This window comes from Periplaneta americana, chromosome 6 (genome assembly GCF_040183065.1).
Source record: "Periplaneta americana isolate PAMFEO1 chromosome 6, P.americana_PAMFEO1_priV1, whole genome shotgun sequence".
NCBI classification, from domain to species: domain Eukaryota; kingdom Metazoa; phylum Arthropoda; class Insecta; order Blattodea; family Blattidae; genus Periplaneta; species Periplaneta americana.
Window position 1 is genome coordinate 140,588,186 of NC_091122.1, and position 17,537 is coordinate 140,605,722.

The 17,537-nt window shown below is 35.9% G+C and overlaps 1 protein-coding gene across 2 annotated transcripts in view; it reads left to right on the top strand.

Moving 5' to 3' along the window:
- LOC138701818 (putative inorganic phosphate cotransporter) overlaps positions 1-17,537 on the top strand; it is a 103,302-nt gene that overhangs the window by 55,191 nt on the left and 30,574 nt on the right. Inside the window, exon 1 of one of the 2 annotated variants that reach the window (XM_069829097.1) lies at positions 14,168-14,547. The exons of the other annotated variant lie outside the window; for it this stretch is intronic. Within the exon in view, the coding sequence (XP_069685198.1) occupies positions 14,514-14,547 (34 nt within the window). The 5' untranslated portion in view covers positions 14,168-14,513. Of the gene's footprint in view, positions 1-14,167; positions 14,548-17,537 lie in introns of those variants that run through there. 2 annotated transcript variants of the gene reach the window in all.

A 17,537-nucleotide genomic window follows, 5' to 3' on the forward strand; every position in this document is an offset into this window, starting at 1 on the left:
GTGAAATGAGTCCGGGGTCCAGCACCGAAAGTTGCCCAGCATTTGCTCGTATTGGGTTGAGGGAAAACCCCGGAAAAAACCTCAACCAGGTAACTTGCCCCGACCGGGATTCGAACCCGGGCCACCTGGTTTCGCAGCCAGACGCGCTGACCGTTACTCCACAGGTGTGGACTCGACAGTGGTCTATTGGTCTCGAATTATGGGATGAATAAGAATGAGTTGTACCAGCCCATCAGCCCCATGAGACCCCTCACCCGCTCACCAAACGGGCCTTCTACACCCCTCATACCACCACGGTGATCAAGCAGCACAGGTTCCATTCCAATAGCCCTTCTAAGGTGTCGAAGCGCCCTCGGAAGTGCTTTTACATAATGAATTCTGGCAGAGATATTGCGAAAGGCTCAGAACCTAGAAACGGTTTCGAAGAGGATGTCCTTCCTGTAAGCGGACGAAGATATGCGTTAAGACCTGAATAGGCCTATGGAATGAGATGATGATGAAGAATGATATGAAATCTAAATTCGTTTTCTACAGGGAAGAGGAAGGGAAATGAACCGTAGTAATTAAAATTCCAACCCGACATTTGCCTAAGAGTATGTACAAGAGAAACGACCTAGCGACGCTTTGGTATTATCAAAGAATCAAGTGTTCATATGGGAGCAACGAAAACGCGGGAAGCGAACATTTTTATTTAGTAGAAGATATTCTATAGCCTACATCCACTTAATGAAAGAAGATATATAGAAAATATCAGCTGCTAGGTTCAAGGTTAATATAACTTAAATACGTACAAAATTGAACCCATTCCTCATCCCAAAGCTTATCTAGTATAAATCCATTGTGTTGTGATTGGTTCTTCTAATCCCATAACATAACACGAATAAACACATAACTGATTAATTTGTCAATATCCATGATAATTAATTTGTCGAAATAATCATAAATCGATTAATATTCGGATATATTGACAACCACCGGTCATTATACAGATTAATATGATCTTAATCAAAGATAATATGAACGATAAGAGCGAAGAAAATGGCATCTTTCTTTTTCGTCGCTTTCATCGTCTATCTTCGCCTTTATCGTTACTCCATTATGCACACCTCAATGACAATGCATGCTCTCTGATATAGCACCGCTGCTTCTTTTATCGTTTATCGTCGCTCCAACATGTACGTACCTTAAGTAACCATGGAAAATTCACAGGTTGGTCGGTCCGGGGATTTGAACCGCGGACCTCCCGAATGCGAGTCCTGTGCTGAACGCATGAGCCACCTCGCTCGGTTGTCAACTGGTACAGCTGCGGTAAAATACCATGACAAAATAGAATAGCTACGGTATTTTTCCTATTCGTATAATAAAACGCAACTTTAGATACACCAAAGTTCTACTACTTGCATATTTAACAGGCGATGTTATTTATCAATGCTATTAAAATTGACTATACGAAAAGCGGATTACAGTTTCGTGGAATGGCGGTCAGAATTCCTGACTCTGTATCATGATATCCCGGGTACGATTCTTGTTCTGAGCATGGAAATTTGTTCTTAAAGAGACTATTTAATACTTTCACTGGAAGAAGATTTTTCTGGAATACGATAGGCCTATCGCTGGAACTCAAGTTCCAGAAGTTAACTGAGTGATGTATTGACGTAGACTATATTCAGTATTTCTATATGAAAAGTGCATTTCTGTTCCTTATTAGAAATGGATTTATTTAGAACTAGCCGTATCCATGCGCTTCACTGCATTTGTTACAAACAAATGTCATTTTTTCTCAGAATAGGTCAGTAATTTATGGTACGGAAGGGATTAAGCATTTTTAATAACAACTTATAATCAACTTCCATTAGAATATAAAGTTTCAACAAATTCCCCATGTTTTAAAAAATGTTTAAGAAAACACGTTTTTGGCAAGATTACTTATTTTAATTCTCGATTAATTTATTTATTTGATGGTTTCAAACTTTTTCTTCTTTCTCCTTAAAGCCGGTCCAGATGCAACAGTTTACATGACGTTTTACTTGCACATGCAAAATGTTTCAAGTAGAAAAGAGCATGTGGACCGTAAAACTGAGAGATTTTTACAACTGAATGTCTCCAACTTAGTGTTCAGTCTGCGTTCAGTTCTAAAAATCGCTCAGTTTTACGGTCCACATGTTCCTTCTTACTTGTAACCTTTTGCATTTGCAAGTAAAACGTCAAGTAAGCTGTTGCGTTTAGACAGAGTTTAAAACTTCAGTGACACCTTACTGTTCTTATTTATTATCTTCCTTTAATTCTTTTCATGTTATATGTTTTCCACAATGTAGCTTTATTATTTCTTATATTATATGTGCAACATATTAAGAATCTGTCCTTGTGTAGCCCCTGAATATGAGTTTTACTCGTTCGGACATAGGCCTACTGAATAAATTTTCAAAAGTGTCAAATTAATATATTCCGCTTGTTGTACAAGGCCACCTTAATTAATTTAGGAATCATTTTTCATTTTATTATATCAACTTGACTGGGAGGGCACGGATATAAAGCGCATAGTTATTTTAAAACTTATATATGTTGTTAAATATCTGTCCTATAAAAAGTTTGCTTAGAATAAAACTTGTCGAAAACATTTTTAAAGTAACTTTTGTCACTTAATATTATCCTAAAAATCAATAATAAGTGAGATTTTTCTATTTATTTACTTCAGTCCCCCTTACACTCCCTCTTTTAAAGAGAGTATTTTGAATGCCACATAGCCTAAAATTTAAGTGGGACCTAACTTATTTCACATATCAGTATAAATCGGTTCAGCCATTATCACGTGAAAAGGTAACAAACATAAAGACATACAAACAAAAATTTCAAAAATGCTATTTTCGGTCTCAGGACAATCTGTCAGTATTTAAGAGAAGTAACACAAATTATTCCTATACGACTGGAACTTGTAAATAAATACTTGTTCTATATCTTACACATACGTGAAAATTATCATACACACCAATTATACAAATCTGAATAATCTAAAAAGGCATTTCTTTGATTTTTAAACGATTCTACTATCCTTAGGGGAGAGTCGGGTAGTATCGGACATTGGGTAATATCGGACAGTGCATTTTTTTCATCTACCACCATATGGTAGTACCTGAATGACATGGTTACGTTTCTCTATGCGACATTACTGAAACGTAACCATGTCAATCAGGTATTATCATCGTGTGGTAGATGAAAGAAACCCACTGTCCGATATTACCCGATGTCCGATACTACCCGACTCCCCCCTACTTTAAAAAAAATTCGATTCCTACACATGCATTCAAGTTTCTTTTTCTGACCAGTGCTATCAAATCTACGATTTTTATCGTAGAATACCCGATTTTCGTATTCTACCAAAACTATCGGGCCAGTATTATATAAAGCCGCAACTCTAGTTGGTATCAAAGAAAAACGTTTATTAAAAACCTTTAGTATATTACATTATTTCAAATCTTTAACACTCTCCTGAACTTAACTTTTAAATCAGTAGTGATCATGATGAAACGGTCGCAGTCTATTTCGTTGATTTTTATGGAATCATTTAGATGCACAAAAAGTAATATTACAGTCCATTGTCTAAGTCAAAAAAAGAAAAGTTTTTTGAAGAAAATTATGGTTTATGATATTTCAATTAAAAATTTTCCTTTTCTTGCACTTCCTTGCTCATTTCACTCGTGTTTAGGTACCTATGTTAAGAAATCGATGGCAGATATATGGGTTTTGCATTCTAGAAATTCTAAATGCACTTACAGTATACCGATGAATGATCGAAATGAGAAAAAGAGCATAAAATCTCTTAAATATATACAGCACATTTGCTTAACCAACGTACATTGTTATGCAACAACAAATCATCATTCAGAAAATTTACTTCACATTTCATCAAGCAAGGATCTGAACTTGAGATAGCTAAGTGATAATTTAGCATGAATAAAGTTAAATAGGTCTATGTTGATTAGGTACATTTTGTATCACTGTCTGAAGTTCAGAATTTAATTTTCAACACAATCATTTTGATCGATAATAAAGTGATATGTTATCGAATGAGGATTTAATTTCTTCAATCTCTGAACTAAGCATTTAGTTCAACTTACAATGACCTATGCACCATTAGTTCAATTAATAATGTGAAATGTAGTTCGAAAGTATCTAGCACTCCAATAAGAGCTTTGTATTCTGTTCTAAGGTCGAAGCAGTTTGTTAATAACTCCCCCAAAAATTATTCCTTTTTTTACATATTATTAATGGGTATCACATGATTCATCCACAGCAAGCATTATATATATATATATATATATATATATATATATATATATATATATATATGACTTCTAGAGCTTCTTTCAATTTAAGTTCATTGTGTTGAGTATTTAAGGTGTTAAGGAGGATATTTGGACCAGTGGTAAGGGAACGAAAAGGGAGAATCCGATATAATCATGAATTATAAACCTTATACAACGATATAGCTTTGTCAACTTTCATACGGATCAGGAGACTGCAATGGGCAGGACATATACTGAGGATGGAGAAGGGTAGGATACCAAGGAGAACTTTTAGAGGGGCAATATAGAGGAAAAAGCCTGTTGGAAGACCACGGAATAGATGAGAGGATATGGTTCAAGAAGATACTACCAGTTTGTTGTGATTGCGGAACTGGAAGGTGGCAACAAGGGATAGAGAAGAATGGAGAGGAAGAATTGTGGAAGCCTGGCCCGAAAACGGGCCGAAGAGCCATAGATAGATAGACAGATAGTGTTTAGTATTTCCTGTGTCTGAAGAACCTGAGACTGACACACGTTGGAAAGTTTCAATAACAACTATTTTTCCAAATGATGTTGTAACACCAAATATCACTATTTAAGTCGGTCTAGGTGACGCAGTCGATAGTGCTGGTCTTCTGTGCCCGAGGTTACGGGTTCGATCCCGCAGGTCGTTGGTATTTAAATGTGCTTAATTGTGACAGGCTCATGTCAATACATTTACTGGCATGCTAAAAACTCCTGCGGGACAAAATTCCGGCACACCGGCGACGCTGATATACCCTCGGCAGTTACGAACGTCGGTAAATAAATCATAATTAATTACTCTCTTCAATTACATCTGCGCAGGTTAAAAACTTTATATGTTTTCCGCGAATCCAAGATATGTGTAACAGTATTAATTTTGTTCTGCAGCTGAGGAATATTTGTCAAGTTTGATACCTATTCATTTTAAATTTTCTAATGCTACTACCAACAGGGTACTTTCCTGCAAACGATTTGCACTTGGTATAGTTTCATTTCAAATCTTCCCAGTTCTAAATAACTATTTCAAACAAATTTAATTTAAACAAAAAACATGTCAATTTAGATATTGAGGGGAAGTTTAAAACCAGTGTTCATTGCATTTTATTTTTCATTCCCTTGTCTCTTTTAAATTTCGAGTGGCTTCCCCATATTATGATACTTAAATTTGAAATAATATTCAATTCTTTATATAGCTCATTGATTTATTCTCACATCTTTAGTTTTCTATCATCGCCTGCCAACCTGGATTGTTGTTATTGTTGATTAGAGCTGAAGAGAACAAAACTACAAAGAATATTGTTGATTACAGGTTACTTCAAGTAGTAATACAAACTAATATTAAGGAATATTATGACTGGTATTATAAACCTATTTTTAGAGGACAATAAAAGCCGAAGTTTGTAGTTAAGTTATGTAGAGAAGCACCGAAATAGGCTAGGCTGTATTTTTGTCCAGCAAACAATGAACCACATTTTGATCATTTAATTTAGTAAATTTAATTAATTAAAATAAACAGTGTTTTCGTCCTACAACCAAGTGACAATAACAACAATCCAGGTTACCAGGCGACGATACAAAATAGTAGATGTGAGAACAAATGAATGAGATACGAGTATATGAACAATTGAATGCTCTTTCAAATTTAAGTAGACCTAACATAATATAGTGGTGTCATTTCAAATTTCGAAGGAAGTGAAATCTAAAATACAATTAACACTGCTTTTAAACTTCTTCCTTAATATCTAAATTGACGTGTATTTTTGTTTAAATTAAATTGACTGGAAAGTTTTGAAATGAAAGCCCGGTATAACTCTTGATTAATGCAACAGTTTCTTCACAAATCAAATATAATGGTACAGATCAGTTAACTAGAAGCAATACAAATCAGTTAATTTGATAAAAACTATTTATTTTTTTTTATTTTGGCGTCTATGCTTTACATCACACTTTAATGGGCATAAATCATAAGCAAATTACTGAAAGATAAGTCCTAACAAACAACTCACAAACTGTACGTGTGCAATAACAGCTGATGATAAAGGTCACTTCATATTCGCATATGTAGTTACTATAATGTGTGCATTACTACATGACTCAGTGAACACAGATAAAATTAAATTGACGAGGAAAACTGTATTTTTAATAGAGCCGGAAGGACAGCCCTGCTATCCGGATTCGGATCGAGATCCGGCAATTGAATTAGTGATCCCTCATCTAATCTATGCAATGTAATCTAATCGCATCCCAGCCACATCGCTTTCCTATATCTTTAATGCACACATTATTTTAAATATGTTACGATGATACATATTTGTGATGTTATTACGTAGCCTATAATGTATTTCATTATGGTACTTTTTCACCGTAGAAACAACCAAAGTTTCGGAGTTATATATCAGCTTCATCATCAAAGAAAGGGGAACCCAACTGTTTGATCAATTACTAAGAGCTATTCTCCAGTTGAGGACAATAGATCCTACAAACAGGTTTTCCTTTCCATGCCTTCTCTGATGATCGGACTGATTTGTAGTTCCGAAACGTTGGGTGGTTCAGCATTTATATAATAATCCGAGACACGACAGCTCATGAAGGACCATGACCGACCAGCCGGCTGCTGGCCTCACGTCCACATGTCGAAGCAGAGGTGAACGATCATCCAACCAGAATGGAGGTATCGTATGGTTAGCACGATCCCCCCAGCCGTTATAGCTGGCTTTCGTAACCGGAATTCGCTACCTGTCGCAGCTCCCCAACTGCATCACGATGTTGGGTGAACACCGGTCCCATACATTGGTCGAAGTTTCATGAGAATATTTCTTTCTCCATGTTCAGCATTTATAATACGGTGAAAATATAAAAAAACTCACACCACATTCAACATCGGTAAACTCTCACATCATACTTAATGTATTTTACTGTTTAACAACCGATTCTTAAGTGTAGGATTCTAGAGAATTTTTTGTATCTGCACAAGCCTTTGTGAATGTTACCTTTAAAATGTTATTTCTGCAATGTTTGTTCCGGTACTTGATAAGTTACTTAATTCTGTTGGCAATACATGCATTACACTGCTTCCGGAAGTAGTCGATAATAATCAGTCAACAGCGCGATGGAATAAATTTTCTCAACATGACGTTTCTATATCTAATTCGTAGACATGTTTTCCTTGAAGAGCTTAATGAATTTATGTTTATGTTTTTCCTCGTATGACTTACAACAAAATATTTGTTGCTTTGGCTAAGTTGTTTCATTGTAAAAATTTAGCAATATAACAGTCATGGTGTAATTCTGACTTATATTGCTTTGTCTGTAAATATGAACGAAATTAGGTTTTCTGCTCGTTTTTCAAATGCTTAATATTATTAGTTTCGAGCAGTCAAAAATTCTTGACAACATTAGCGTCTCACTAGTCGATTTTGGATGTAAAAATCGAGCACCTGTAAAAATGTTGTTCTTTTTGTACGATTAATAATTACTAAAACTTTCCTTCATTTGTTATTTAAAGACTGCCGGGATTGACAAAGTGTACCAGATATTCAGGAGTATATATACATACGAATACATATATAGTTTTCTGCCAAATGACAGGTCGTTCACTGCAAGACCAGCATTCTCCAATCTTTCCTATTTCTGCCTTCCTCTTAGTCTCCGTATATGATTCATATATTATTTTAATGTCTATCACCCGGAGTATATATATACATAATTAAGAATTATATAATTGAAAAAAGGAGAGAACGAAACCTATGTTGTGAATGGGGACAGAACATCTAGAAGCTTGGAGGCCGTTACTTTTAAGCGATCCGACCACCCCCTTCTACCGCACTAGCAGGTACGGTACCATTCATCTATAAAACATTTTCTGAACGGAAGTTATTGTACTGTGAGAGCGCAGCTGGATCAGTGAAAGTAGGTGGTCAACGTTTTCAGTTTGTAGTGCAACGAACAATTCTGCTGTGTGTTGGCTCTTCTGTAGTGACGTCACTGAAGCCTCTAGTTGTTCTGTCCCCGGAAGTAAAAATACAGGAGACGAATAATATATCAATTTCAAATGTTGTTACCGTATTGATGATTTCATAAGATCCAAATGGATGCACTTAAGGCACTAATAGCTATTTTTCTCATAACAGTGTTAACTGAGACGTATTTTTTTTTACATCTTTTGGCAAAGGAGGAGGTTATGAATCCTCATGCTCCCATCATCAGACCGACAACCTCGAATTCTGAGAGGTGGTATTTTTCTTCTTAAGTGTCTGACCGGGACGATGTTGGCGATCTTGTAACTATCATATTGTGCCTAACTGTAACAATGTATGTATTCATATCTATGCATATACTTGTCTTATACAAATAAATAAGTACTAGGGTTGTTTGAATTCATATTATTATTATTATTATTATTATTATTATTATTATTATTATTATTATTATTATTATCATCATCATCATCATCACCACCACCATCACTGTTGTCATTATCATTATTATAAAAACAAAAATCGATTCTTGCATTTATTAAGAATAATTTATGAATTTTAACTCACTGTAGAAAATACACAAACAGTATCTATTATTAATATTAAAGTAAATAACTACTCATATCTTCAATGTGATACTTGGGCCTGCTTAGCTGCGCACATGTGGCTGATGAGTGGCGAAATGGTTGACAGTGCAAGCTTTATTTTTTCATCAGTGTATTTGAGTCTCTGCTTCTTTGATGTTTTAATTTCAGTTAACGTCGAGAACTCCAGTTCACGCATATATGTAGCTAAAATTGGCAATGACATATTAACTGCCATCTCGAAGTAGCTGGGTATTCACTCCTTATTGACAACCAAAATGTTTCCAAAGGCATTTCGAGAAGTTTTAATTTCAATGTTCTGTTTGCTTTTAACTCTGACAATTCATCTTGTACGAGTGTATTATTCGGAAGATGTTTTGAATCCATAATGAATGGATCACGAACCCAGTCGAAATCTTGAACACTCTCTTCAAAATAATTCTTGAATTTCTGCTGCAAGATTACTAAATGTTCTTTAATTAAGTTCATCAACACTTTATTACTATCAGCAAGGAGCCATACAGTTGGGAACATCTCAAACGACCCATTTTCAATAATCTGTATCCACAAATCCTTGAATCTTGTCCAGACTAGTCAGAATATTTTTGTTCTTACCTTACTTTTTTCTGTTCACCTCATTCAAATGTACGAAAATATCGGAAAGGTAGACCAACTTAGACACTCATTCATCATCTGTAAATCTGCGTACTCATGCCCCTCAATAGTAAAATGCAAGTTCAGACATTCGCGCAAACACTTTACCTCGTGATAAACATCGCACTTCTGTATGTAGCAGAAGTGTAGTGTGTTCTGATCCCATTTCCTGACACTGCGATTTGATGAAGTTAACGACTTTTACTACTTCGTCCATCACAATTTTCAGAGGAGATGACAAAGACTTAGCAACAGTGCTTCGCGGTGAATGGGACAATGGTCACTCCATATGCAAGGTTTTACTTCACGTACTTTAGCCACGATTCCTTTCATTCAATCTGTCGTAGTAGCGGCTCCTTCTGTACAAACACCAACGCAATCCTCCCATGTTACCTCATTATGAACCACATACAATTCATTAGTTGTATGAAATACAGAGTGTAACAAAAGTTTCTGGTACAGTGAATATTTGTTTTTTTTTTTTTTCTTCTTCAAAAATTGGATGGTAAATATCACATTTTCAGCCAAATTAGTGGGTTGGATAAAAAGTAATGGCAACAGTTCGATATTTCTGAGATGGCTTTATTCACAGGGGTACAAAATTTACGTACCTTCTATATAGTCGCCCTCCTTACTTATTACCTTTTGCCAAATGTTTGGAAGGCGTCGTACACCATCAGCGCGTCCATCTTTGTTGATGTCCCGTATTGACCGCCCTAAAGCACGGATAAGTTCATCTCTGGTATTGTACCGGGTCCCTCGCAGTGGTTCTTTCACTTTGGTGAAAAGATCGTAGTCGCATGGATCATATCGGGTGAGTACGGAGGATGTTCCAGAATCTCCCATTGCCAGCGACGCAAGAGGTCCTTGACAGCAGCAGCGGTATGACACTTTGCATTATCATGAAGAATGATGGGGTTCTGCATCCCCAAGTGTCGTCGTTTTCTCCTGAGGGCTGGACGAAGATGGTGCTGCAGGAACCTGCAGTAGTAGTCAGCGTTTACCGTCTGCCTTGGAGGTACAGCGTGGTGCAGTATTACCCCATGAATGTCATACGCCACAATGAACATCACCTTCACAGCACTTCCAACAAGGCCTTCCCGAAACGCTTTAACCCATCGTACAACTGTGCGATATGGCAACGCTGCATCGCCACATGCTTCACGCAGTCCCTGAAAACATTCTTGTGCACTACGACCTCGTGCCACTTCAATTTTGATCCAGGAACGTTGCTCTAGTTTTGTGAACATGATCTTAGGACGCTCGCACTATCCCTATGAAAGTCAACGTTCTACACACTGCAGTAGATTAACAGAGTACTGTCGCCGCTGGCTACACAAGCTCATCTAACAGACCTTGTTCATGTCCATACAGCTGACAACTCTCGAACGCACCATCGTCACGTGACAGCAGTGTTGCCATTACTTTTTATCCAACCTATGTAATAATAAAGGATTGCATCACACCACAGTCAAGTAGTACCAACTCCTACATCATAAAATTTGATCATGGTCCCTGAGAAAATGGAAATTAACAAGAGAATAATGTTAACATACTGTTACAGAAACTTTTGTTACACTCTGTATTTCTTCACTCACCAGGCAGTTCTTTGCAAACAAAGATATTACTTGCAATTACATCTCCAACAATGTAACGAATGTAGGAAAGAAGTAGTGCGTGACCACTAATATCGGTGGACACTCGATCTGAAGTGAGAACTTCTGACTGCTCTTTATTTTCCCCTTAATGTATTCGATGTCACTGTCATGTCACTAACTCGGCGGCTGATTGTGTCAGCACAGAGAGGATTTTTTTCAATTTCACTAGCAGCTTCAGATCCCTGGCTTATTTTCACCATTACTTTACAGGCAGGCATTAACAACGTTTCAGCTATTGTGTATGTTTTTTGGCCTTGACGATAATTCAACTACCTTATATCTAGCTTCTTGTACTTTTTGCGAACCACGTATCGATGTCGTCATAAGCGTCACTTGTTTTTTTTTTTATTTTGTTCCAACAACCGACAAAAATAATTCATATCTTTGCTTGACAGAAATGAATATTCTGTTAACAAATGTTGTTTCAAGTTACTGGGAACCATGGCAGCAATACTGAGTTTTCATACACACAACACACTCGGGGATTGGGAATGTTTTGTCACCACACCAAGAAAACCCGTATGATAAATAATAATAACTATATTGCCGGTCATTTGTTATCTCGTGATACAATAGTCGCACTATCACCCGCTCACACGTATGTACTGAAACTGACCATGACCAATATGTTCTGACGATTCTAAACTCTGTTAATTACTAAGTGGGAAGAGTAAACGAATTACTAAGCATTGTTGCAGTGTTCACTTTCATTCGAATTATCGCCCGGCAGAAAAATTAAACTGAGCATTGTTGCAGGTATTCACGTTTCATTGGTAAAGTCTATCTCAAAGACTTCGTTGTCAACAAGAAAATGCGTTGTAAAGAGACTTTCTGGATGGCATAATTTTTTTTCAATTGATAAATCTCGCGACACATCGGTTGGGAACCCCTGCTCTATGAACATTGTTACTCTTTGTGTTCAAGTGATTACTATACTTATCATTAAATTCGAGATTCGAGAGTTCAACGTAGGCTCGTCGCGGTATATTTTAAGAGCTATATAAATTCTTATCATGACTTTCTTCGGAAAAAATTAGAGCTGGAAGCTACAGATAGCATATTTACAGAGCATAAAAGAATCCTGTCCCTGAATGAAGAGGCTCCAGAAAAATTTATCGACCATTTATCGCCTACATCAAAGTTAAACTCTGATATAATCATTATCTTCGCCTACCATTTTATTATCTGTATTAATGATTTTCATCTTACACCTACCTCCACTTCACAAATCACTCAAACTTGCAGATTTCAAGATCATCTAATCGGCATCACGTGGAGATAAAAATATTCAATCAACCAAGACTTCTATACGTGAAAAAATAAGAATATCGTAAGAAAATAAGTACTTAGAGTGACTCAATTCTTTAAAGCCTATCGTTGAGTTTCATAGTAGAATATTCTTACAGTACACCACTCTTAACGACAAATGTCTTCAGTCTGATAATGAAGTACTGGGTGCGGAGTGCGGCGTTTTATGGTCCAGTGACTGGCAGTCACGAAAATTTTATTTCTGATGTAACAAAAGTAGAATTATTTTGTTAGACAATTGTTCTATAAAGATAAATATTATTTGTACTTTCTTGTAAAATTAATCTTATTCTCAACATAACTGGTAAATTCTGAAATAGAAAATATAATGTAAAATATAATCAATGCACTATTGATTAGCAGATACAGCGGTGTTAGTAAAATATGTACATTAAGTTTGACTTTTCTTTTCTTTCTGCAGTCATTTTTCTGTAAATAAGGGTTCTCAGCTGTGGACAGGACGAAAAATTAAAAAATTAATCTCGGGAAAATGGCACACTCACCTTTATTTAAGTTTCTCGACAATTCAGTCCCCTCATCATGTTGCGAATGACATTCTTATTTATAGTTCTTTTTTTTTTCTTGAAATGTCATTAAAGAACATAACATCATTTACTACTGTGCATCAAAATAGTAAGATATATACGGTAATTGTTTTTTGGATTACAAACAAAAGGCAGCCCTTGTAGTCTCCAAAAATGTAGAATACTTGGGTTTATTTATAAATATATGGTGTAAGTACATTATGTCGGCCGAGTAGCTCAGTTAGTAGAGCAACTGACTACGCACTGAAAGGTCGCAGATTCAATCCTGGATGGTGACGGGATCTTTCTCGTTAACAACGTTTCTAGAGCTGCTCCGGAATCCACTCAGCATCTTATCCAATTGAGTACCGTCAACGCGGGTTACTTGGACCCTTAAGGTGTTACTTGAACCCAGGAGAAAAAAATGTTAACTTACCATTGGAGTAACTTAGGTGAAAATATTTGTACAGATGAAAGTTTGCAGAGCAAAAAACCACTTACTGTTTACTTCACTGCTAGCAACAGCGGCCGTAAGTTTGTGTGACTGACGTTGGCTAGGACATTAGTGAAAGGGGTGGGAGTCAAGTACATTTAGAAACGCAGGTACAATAAAAATTGAAGTAAAAATAAAATGATGTTCCTGTTACTAGGCAGTAACGTAGGTAGTAGTGTTCAACAACGCCTATTTCAACTGTAGTGGTTATTCAGCGTCGAAATTCAACTTGAGCGAGAAAAGTACGACAAATTTTGCCGTGACTTATTCATCACTCTTTTTTCTGCCGAAAATCTACAGCTACAGCTACAGCTTTACTTAACTCCCAGAGAGAGCTAAGAAAAAGATTTTATCTCCCTCTATAATATATTGCCCTCAACCGAATTTTAACCCGCAAACCTCGAATACAACAGAAAGTGTTGTAATCACTAGACCACCGAGGACGACGAAATTAATGTAAAATGAGAAAAAATTGTATGTGACGTATAAAATGTTTCTCTTATCAGGAGGCTACTCTAGTGTCAAGTGTCATCGATAACACAAAAGTGGTAGGCTGCTCACCGGAGTAACCAGTCATGCTCAGATGGAAAAAGACAGTTTCGTTTACTATCTGAAACTCTTGAATGTGACAGCTTTCCCTGGCTGTCCGAGTGGCCAGTAGTTGTCGTATAAAGAGGCAGTTAATTGTACACAGCCCATTCGTACTCGCATTGCCAAGCAGTACACACGCCGATAGCGTCGCAACTGACGACACCGTAAAGAACTATTGGAACCATACAACGCTATTACCTTTCGGCTCAAGTGAAATAAATTCTTACTTATCTGATTTTGGACAGCAGTGTGTGTACTTTGTATTCTAAATGTGTGTCATTACATTTTTTACAAGTAGCCTATCGTGTTGAAGATTTGATCTCTTCGAACAAAAAAACATCCAACACAAAATAAAATTCGCATTATTTTTTTATATTTTACGTGTTCCATTTATATTAATTATACCTATATTTCATCATGCTTACAGGATGGAGGAAATCATTAGCAAATGGTAAGTGAATCTGATTAATTTTCCATACACAAAATGAACAAATCTAGGAATTTTATATTATCGCTTTAAGTATTAGATCAATTAATATAGCACTAATAACATATAGAATAAGAGACAAAATGAATAACAGAATAAAATAAATAATTATTTCAAAACGTGCTGTAAATTAAATTTAAAAAATATTTACTGTTTTTATACCGCCAGACTGGTAATATAATTTTGCTTTATATCAAATTTATTAACTTAGTTCAAAACAAGGCTCGAATTATTTAGTATAACATGAACAGACTTACGAAATATCGATTCACTTCATAATGCTCTTAATTAGTGCGAAATTACTGTTGTCACGCAATGTTCACTAAGTAACTAATCTTATTTCTTCAGTATTACTGGTAAGAAATCTGTAGCAATTTTGTGTAATATATTATTATTATTATTATTATTATTATTATTATTATTATTATTATTATCACCATATTTTATTGCAGACAGATACATAAAAACGACCTCACTCGAAGATCATGTCTATGTTATTAGTTCTTTAATAAAGACTGTTTCTCGATGTGGTGCTAATTTAAAATGTTAGAGTAGTGGCAAAAAAAACCGGACCGACCCTTGTAGCTGATTTCAGAGCCTTGTTCACTCCAGAGCACGATAGACTGGTAACTAAGACTTTCGTGGTTCGAATCCTGCCTGGGAGGGAAACTTTTTTTTTGTTCCTTATTCAAATTGATTCCCAATACTTTTCGATTGCAGCGATATTTTACTACTTAATTAACTTATTATTCCCAGAACATGAATTTTACCAGCAATCGAAAATTATTGGGGATAAATTTGAATAAGGAACAAAAAAAGTTTCCTTCCCAGGCAGGATTCGAACCACGAAAGTCTTAGTTACCAGTCTATCGTGCTCTGGAGTGAACAAGACTCTGAAATAAGCTACAAGGGTCGGTCCGGTTTTTTTGCCACTACTGTACATAATAGTTTTCATCCTACCAATCTACGTACAAATTGTGTGTACCGCATTAATAAAAATCAATATTGGCACATGTTGCATGCATTAGTACAGGCGATCATTGGATTTCTGTATCAGGTTACAGATAATAAATTCCGAAATTCTTTGAAACTTCCTTCCATTATACTAACTGTAAGAATGAGCATAGTCTTGAAATAGAAACAACTGGGAAAGTAAAGCGAATGTCACGAGATAATACATATTTTCTCATTACACGTTTTATACACTTCGAACTATCCAGATATTTTATGATGTTGCAAATTAAACCAGCCGTTTAGCCACTGGCGTAGCTCAGGCGTCAAGTACCTTTGTCTGTTGATTCGGAACTGCGCTCGGACATGGATTCGATTTAAACTTGGGCTGATTACCTAGCTGTTTTTTATTTCGAGATTTTTATCAACTTTCAGGAGAATGTCAGGTACCGTAATCTATGGCGAATACTCGGCCTCATCTCACCAAAATACCATTTCACAAATCCCATTGGCGTTAAGTAGCCTAGTACTTGATACAGCGTCGTTAAATAATCAACTAAAAATACTTTTTGATAGTTTATTTTCATGAACTATGAATCAAAAGACGCATTTAAATGAAATAGCTTAATATGCATCGGTACCAAACAGATGAACTCTAGTTACATGGGTCACAAACAAAAGGAAACCTCAAAACTTTGAAAGTTAAAATATTTGACTTCATTTATACATTTATAGTTTATGTAGATATAAACAATGTAATTAATTTTTTCACAGATTTACATAAAATATGTAGGCTATATTCAAATATACAGCATATGTTTTCTGGTATTCGTTATTTTGCGAAGTTTGTTTTTTAAAAGTTATATTTTCAACTTTCTTCCTTAGTACTACAGCCTAGGAGCTCACATAAAGGATAAGATGAGTCGCAAGAGCCTTTGCAAGAACGCGATACGTGATTCCTTTAATGTATACGTCTTTCTTTCTCCCTCTTTTTATTAATTCATTCCTCATAACAATGATACTCAATCATTTTGCAGCATTTGTAATCAGATATTTAACAATGCTGTATCAACTGTGAGGTTAACTAGTATCGGTGTATAGCTGATAGCGAGATGATAATTTGGTGAAATGAAACAGAGGATTCGTCGTCGATTACCTGACTATTGGTAAAACCCTCGGAAAAATTTAACTAGGTAATCAGCCAAAGCGCTATACGAACTCATATCCGAGCGCGGTCAAGGATCTGCAGACTAGTTCCTTATCCCAACGGTGACCTCACAGTATTAGAAAACGTATGCACTTAATCTTCACAACTAAGCCGCTGACTTACATACATAACTAGGCTAAGCGCTTATAAATTCATAATTATATAAAAATATAAAATTTCCATCCCTGAGCACAATCCGGATTGAGAGAGAGAAATTAAGTGCTACAAAACTGTTTTAAATAGTTACGAAACGTATGTGGCTCACAAGGTCAACTCAAGGAAAACTTATTGGGCCTACTTCTATCGACCTTTCCTGGATGATTACAAGCGTAAGTCGAGAGTATAGAAGATTATCTATCTCCATAACCTGAATTAACTCAACTGCTGTTAATCATCATGAAGTAAGAAAAACTTAATTGCATTTCAAATAAATTTATTTTTATCCATAGTTGGAGGAAAACGATTTACCTACTCAAAGAAAACATGATAAAGCGCAGACTATTCAGGTATAGTTCACAAAATCATTCAAATTCGTAAAATAATCTTTATGATTTCGTTATTTGGTCTCGTGGTAAGATTTTCCAATTGTATTTCAGTTAGGCAAATTTTCCAGTTCGTGTTTAAAAAGTTGTCTACTTTCTCGGCTCTGTGGATAGTGTATGCATTTACCATCCAAGCGGCCTATAGTTCGATTTTCGGCGTGAGTAATGGAAGAAATGTATGATTCTTCCAAGGGACTGAACGTTTATCCCTTGGCATTTGCTGTCCTGTGTTGTCTCAGCGATATCCTTCTGTC